The following is a 5,863-nucleotide window of genomic DNA, read 5'->3' on the forward strand; positions in this document are numbered from 1 at the left end:
TCCATATTTGAATCTCACATATAAAAATAAGACTTAAGGGTGTAGAAAGCCCTCAATTTCTTTTCAAAAAAAGCAATTAGGCCCCTTGCTCTTTTTTTTCACTTATTTAGGTACTTGAACTTTCAAAATGCATCAAAAATACCCTCAAACTTTTTCAAAAACAATTAAGCCTATGCTTTTACTAAAAATTATTAAAAAATCAATAAAAGCTATAAATATTATTAAATTTTAATAAAAAATCAAATATTAAAATTTATTTAAAATTAGAAAAATATAAAAATCGTAAAAAATATTAAAATTGTAAAAAAATTATAAATTATATAGAAATATAAAAATATAAAATTTTATAAAGTCGTAAGAAAATTATACAAAATGTAAAGAAATATAAATTTCTTAAAATTTTTCATAAATATTATCGTACCAAAAGAAGTATTTTATAATTTTTCTATAACTTTTATTGATTTCTTTATCATTTTCATCACATGTCACGATCTGTTGCGACACGTATGACTTTAATTGAAAAAGCTAGGGTTGTTAAATTTTTTATGATTTTATAAAATTTTACAATTTTTTATTTTTACGATTTTATAAAAAATTCTAATTTTAATAAATTCTAATTTTATCTTTTATTAAAATTTAATAATTTTCTAAAATTTATTATTTATTTATTTTTCTAATTTTTAATAAAAGTAGGGGCTTAATTGTGCTTTTAAAAATTGTGAGGGTCTTTTTAATGCATTTTGAAAGTTCAAGTGCTCAATTGAGTAAAAAAAGTGTAAGGGCTTAATTACTTTTTTTGAAGAAGATTGAGGACTTTTACACCCTTAAGTCTAGAAATAATCATTTATGAGATTGTTAATTAGTTGAGTTGAATTAATTAATTTAAATAAACTACTTATTAAGTTATTATATGCTTGTTTCTACAAATGATGTAGTTAATTATAGCTCTAAAAATAAAACAAAGAACATTATAACCATTAATTGAATTAATAAATAAAAAATGGTTTCAAATTCAAATTTAAAATAAAAGTCCCATTTTTTTATATAACTACATATTGAAGGCAGGGATTAGATAGATGTAGTTGTTTGATTCATGATTGAAAACACTATTTCATAACTCATCAACTCACCAAAAAAATCATTATGTCATAACAAATCTAGAGCTTGCCCAAACACCCTTTACTGCTAAGTTTTTCGTTTTAAGGAAATAAAACAACATTTCCAAACTCCCAAATTACAAATGCATGACCTAATAATTAATTTAATTTCTATTCACATCATTTATGAAAACCCAATTTAGGGGAAACAATTTTCAAAATGAAGCAAGATGTTAAAATTTGTCAAATCATAGTTGCCATAATTATCCAAGAGAAAAATGGGTATACTTTGCCATAATTATCTAAGGAAAAATGGTTTAATTTGTTGGCCAAACAGATTAAATTTGTATATTTCGGAATAATGTGAAGTAATAAACCAAAACCCAGATTTTTTAGAAAAATTGTGGTTTAAAACAAAATTATAAAAAAATAGTATATAAACTTATAAGTTTTTTTTCATTCTAATATATAAAAATATGATATATATAGCAACGAATTGAAGAAGAAAATAAAAGCCTTAGGAGACCAAAAGTTCATGAAATTAATATTTACTGCAAAAATAGTTCATTTGCCCAAAAACTCTAAAGAAGATGAACAAAATTAAAAAGAAAGAAAGAATCCTTCCTTTTGACGTGTATTCATTCTACTACATATATTTATATATTAACATACAAACTTTGTTCTACTATTTCCTCTATCTTTTCTTCTTTACATAGTTCTTTTTCTTTTTGTTTGCTTCTTCAAGTTTCACCGCATTCATGCCAGCAAACAAGCATGGTAACACACCGCCGGAGAATGTAGAACCTCGCCCTTTGCTCCTTCACCAGCCGGCTGCACCGCCGTCCGAATGTTTTACACGGATTTGCCACATGTCGATCGCAGAAGCTTGTATTGCTCATCTCTTGCTTCATTCTTTTCCCCTTCACTACAAAACTATGATGATGATGATTCGGTTTATTTATGGAATGGAAGAGAAATAGAGAGAAAATAAAGGTAAGTTTTTTTTGATGGAGAAGAAGGGAGACATATTGGGGTTTATATAATTTTGATAATGTTTAAAGGACATTAATTGATTGGCATCCAAAAGGACAATAATACCCTACTATACCTTATTATTTATTTAAATGTACTAGGATAAAAGGGTAATTTTGAATGTTACCAGATGCTCTGGCATCCTCATTGGAACAAAAAGGTATTATTATTGTTTAGAAAGAAATAAAAAAAAGTGATAATAAACAATTTTGAGGTTTTTTTCTTTTATAAACTATAAATAAATAGAGAATTTGATAAAATCGAAAAAACAAATATGATAATAGTTTATAATAAAATTGAAGATTTATATATGACAATTTCACTTAATAAGATTTAAATTGTAAGGTCGAATATTTCAGCCTTTATAAAGAATATCAAAATTTTTAAAATTTAAAAATAATTAAACAAACTGGTAGAAATAAATATGATTGGCATTAATAAATATAATTAAAGTACAAAGGCAAGAAAATTGATAAGAGTTGGTTGGTTTGGATCTTCCTTTTAGTGGCTACCATTTGTTTGACCAATGACTGAATTTGGGTTTCAAAGGCAAAGCAATCAAGCATGCATGTGGGTTTAAACACTCGTGTGCTTTGATGGTTCTTTCCTCCCCCTTAATAGACAAATTAGAAAAAGATTGATCTTTTTACAATTTTGGTAATATGAAACAATTATTTTAGTTAAGCATAATGAAGAAATAATTTCTTTTTCTTTTTCTTTTTGAAATTTTGATGAAAAGTGTAGAAAAAGTTGGAGCAAGGGTAGAAGGGAAAGCAAGCCGTTTGTTTTCCACAATTTGTTGTCTTTTGTTTAAAGTTATTCAAATTTGTTCGGATACCACAAAGTAATATAGAATTAAAGTGTAATTATTGGGGTAGTAAATATGTTTTCTTATAATTATAAAAAATTGTAATTCTCTAAACATATTTAGTTGACAAAATGTAATTATATTGTAATTCCCTATGTGGTGTTTTGTAGTATAAATTGTAATTACATAATTACATAATTTATATTTTTTAAAAATATTGATTACTATAAAAATTTATTAGTAATTTCTAAGCAAGTAACAGATTAAATCAAATCACCAATGCCCCCACGGGGACACACTCGGTCGAATGAATCCCCTATCAAGAAGTTCCTAAAGCTGTGCTTTCAGCTCGGTCATCTTTTTCAGTGCCGTGCGGTAGGGCTCAATGGACACCGGAGAAGTACCTGGTGACATATCAATTTCAAACTCTACCTCTCTATCCGGAGGGACTTCGGGCAATTCCTCGGGAAAGACGTCCAAGAATTCCCTCACGGTGCATATATCTCCCACAGAAAGTTTTGCAGGGACAGAATCAGATATGTAGGCAACGTATGCCTCGCACCCCTTTTGGACTAACTTATCTGCTACAAGAGCGGAGATTACATTAGAGAGGTAATCTCGATGCTCACCAACCATAACCACCTCATCATTCTCATCCGTTTTCAAAGTAAATATTCTAGTTTCACAATCTAAACTGACCTGATGTTCTACAAGCCAGTTCATTCCAAGAATCAAATCAAACTTATTAAACGGTAATTCCATCAGGTCAGCTAGAAATATCATTCCTTGGAGCTCTAGGGATACCCGCTTGTAAACTCTATCAACTCAAATTGACTGACCCAAAGGACTAATCACAGAAAACTCTCTAGCATTATTTTTAGTAGCTAAACCCAGATTTACAGAAACAACACTAGCAATGTACAAGTGATTAGAGCCAATATCATTGACAGCATAGTAATGAAAAGAATGAATAAAGAAGGTACCTGTAATGACATTAGCATCATCGCTCTTCTCGTGGCGTCTCACCGCATAAACCAATACCGGTTGACGAGTCTCAGTTTGACCTGCACCTCTACCCAGTGCCCTCTGTCCTTTCCCCAAACTATTACCGCCTCTACCAATACTGCAACCTCTAGGCGGTTGCTGAACCACTTTCAAAGGCTGAATAGAACCCAGAGTCGAAGCTTATACCATAGCGGGCACCTAATCTGGTCGACGAGGTCAATCTCTAACTTGATACTCCATTGACCCGCAAATGAAGCACGCTCCTAACTTCCTCCAGCACTCATCCGGATGGCGTTTCCCACAATCACTGCACAGCTGAATCTCAGTCACTACAACTGGTGCCTCAGCCCTCGGGGGCCGGTCAAACCTCGCTTGCTTCTTAGGGCACTGACTAGAACTAGAAGGACCTGAATCCCTCTTAATTTTACTCTAATCCCTCTCGCGATCACACCGTTCGCACTCAGTGTGCTTCACTTCTTCCACTATTTTTTGCTTTGTCAAACAGAATTGCAAAAACCTGCTCCCTCTGAGGAGCTATCAGAATCCGCAGATCATATCTCAATCCTTCCTCAAACCTCACGCACTTATCATATTCAGATGCTACCAAAGCCCAAGCATACCTATTTAGTCGCAGAAACATGGCTTCATATTCCCCCACCGACCAGTAACCTTGAACTAAGCTCATAAACTCGCATCGGCAAGCCTCAATATAACTCACCCCCACCTACTTACTCTGGAAGGCGTTCTTAAAATAATCCCAGTTAACTTGTTCAGGCTGAGTACCTTACTCAACTGTCAGCCACCATTGATAGGCTTTGTCCCGGAGTAGAGACACCGCACCCCTCAATTTTTGAGTGGGAGTATAGTCAAGATCAGTCATAATACGCTTGGTAGCCTCGACCCAATATTCAGCAACCGTAGGAGCAACTCCTATGACCCCCTGAACAATTCAATCCCGAATGGGTTCCTATGACCCTCTCTAGTGCTTGAATCATGGCCTGGGACAATGCGTCGTCCCCAGTCGTCGGAGTCAGGGACTCCGTCTTAGAAGTGGGAGTACCAACTATCTCGTTGGTCTCCAGACTGGGAATACTACCCATAGAGGATGAATCTGCTCGAGCTCCTCCTCAGCGTCCTCAATACCCCTGAACACCACGTCCACGACTACTACGCGAACACATTATGGCAATCTAGCTACAATGTCAGAGTGCACAGATTAGTTCAGACATCAAACAAGATGATTTCACCAGTTCACATTAAAACATTTAACCAAACAACATTTTAAGTATTACTATCTTTATAACAGAACATAAATACTTACAAGGTCAGCATCGGAGGCTCGGTCATTCACTAAGTTTCAATTTTTCCATATTAACTCAGATGCTAAGTTATCACCAAACTATTTTTCTCACACATTATGAGCCCAAACATAGTCCGAGTGTTGATAAACCTTGCTCTGATACCACTAAATGTAACACCCTAAACCCAGCTTAGACGTCCAGTTCAAGTTTAAAGAGTCACACTATTGATACTCAAATACAACACATATAACACAATAATACTAAACCTTACGTCACATAATATTCATCACAAAGATTAGTTAAGTATATAATCATCCAAAAGTCATACTATCATAATTTACCAAAATTCCTAAAGTAGTATTTAAATGAAAGATAAAAGCTTGACCAAGCTTCCGGGTGCCAACCCGTTTAAGATTGAGAACCACTTGAAATCCAACCAACAATAAAGTGAGTTGTGAACTCAGTGCATAAAGAAGTTTGTTCACATAAACACATTTACCAAATAGTGTTCATATTCAAAGATTCGATTTGATAACAGAAACACTTCTAGTTCAGATCCAAAACAGATTAATTTTAGACGCAAAAACAATTTCAGTTTCATATACAAAATAGATTAAAGT

The 5,863-nt window shown here is 32.9% G+C and overlaps 1 protein-coding gene across 1 annotated transcript; it reads right to left on the reverse strand.

Annotated features, from left to right (window-relative positions):
- Positions 1-3,267: 3,267 nt before the first annotated feature.
- LOC128041027 (uncharacterized) lies at positions 3,268-5,042 on the reverse strand. Its single transcript, XM_052630311.1, has 5 exons — positions 4,859-5,042; positions 4,460-4,542; positions 4,171-4,329; positions 3,777-4,098; positions 3,268-3,644 (listed from the first exon to the last, which is right to left on the reverse strand). Exons 1-5 carry the CDS (start codon positions 5,040-5,042, stop codon positions 3,268-3,270), a joined length of 1,125 nt encoding a protein of 374 aa, XP_052486271.1.
- Positions 5,043-5,863: the final 821 nt, after the last annotated feature.

The sequence above is a fragment of the Gossypium raimondii genome, chromosome 5 (genome assembly GCF_025698545.1).
Source record: "Gossypium raimondii isolate GPD5lz chromosome 5, ASM2569854v1, whole genome shotgun sequence".
Classification (NCBI taxonomy): Eukaryota; Viridiplantae; Streptophyta; class Magnoliopsida; order Malvales; family Malvaceae; genus Gossypium; species Gossypium raimondii.

What these genes read in the sequence shown, in the direction of transcription:
- LOC128041027 (XM_052630311.1), bottom strand. Translation starts at nt 5,042, where the DNA reads ATGGGTAGTATTCCCAGTCTGGAGACCAACGAGATAGTTGGTACTCCC. An exon ending in TCATAGGAGTTGCTCCTACG is followed by an intron (nt 4,543 to 4,858) that starts GTTGCTGAATAT and finishes GGGCTTTGGTAG; the next exon opens with CATCTGAATATGATAAGTGC. An exon ending in TTCTGTGATTAGTCCTTTGG is followed by an intron (nt 3,645 to 3,776) that starts GTCAGTCAATTT and finishes ACTGGCTTGTAG; the next exon opens with AACATCAGGTCAGTTTAGAT.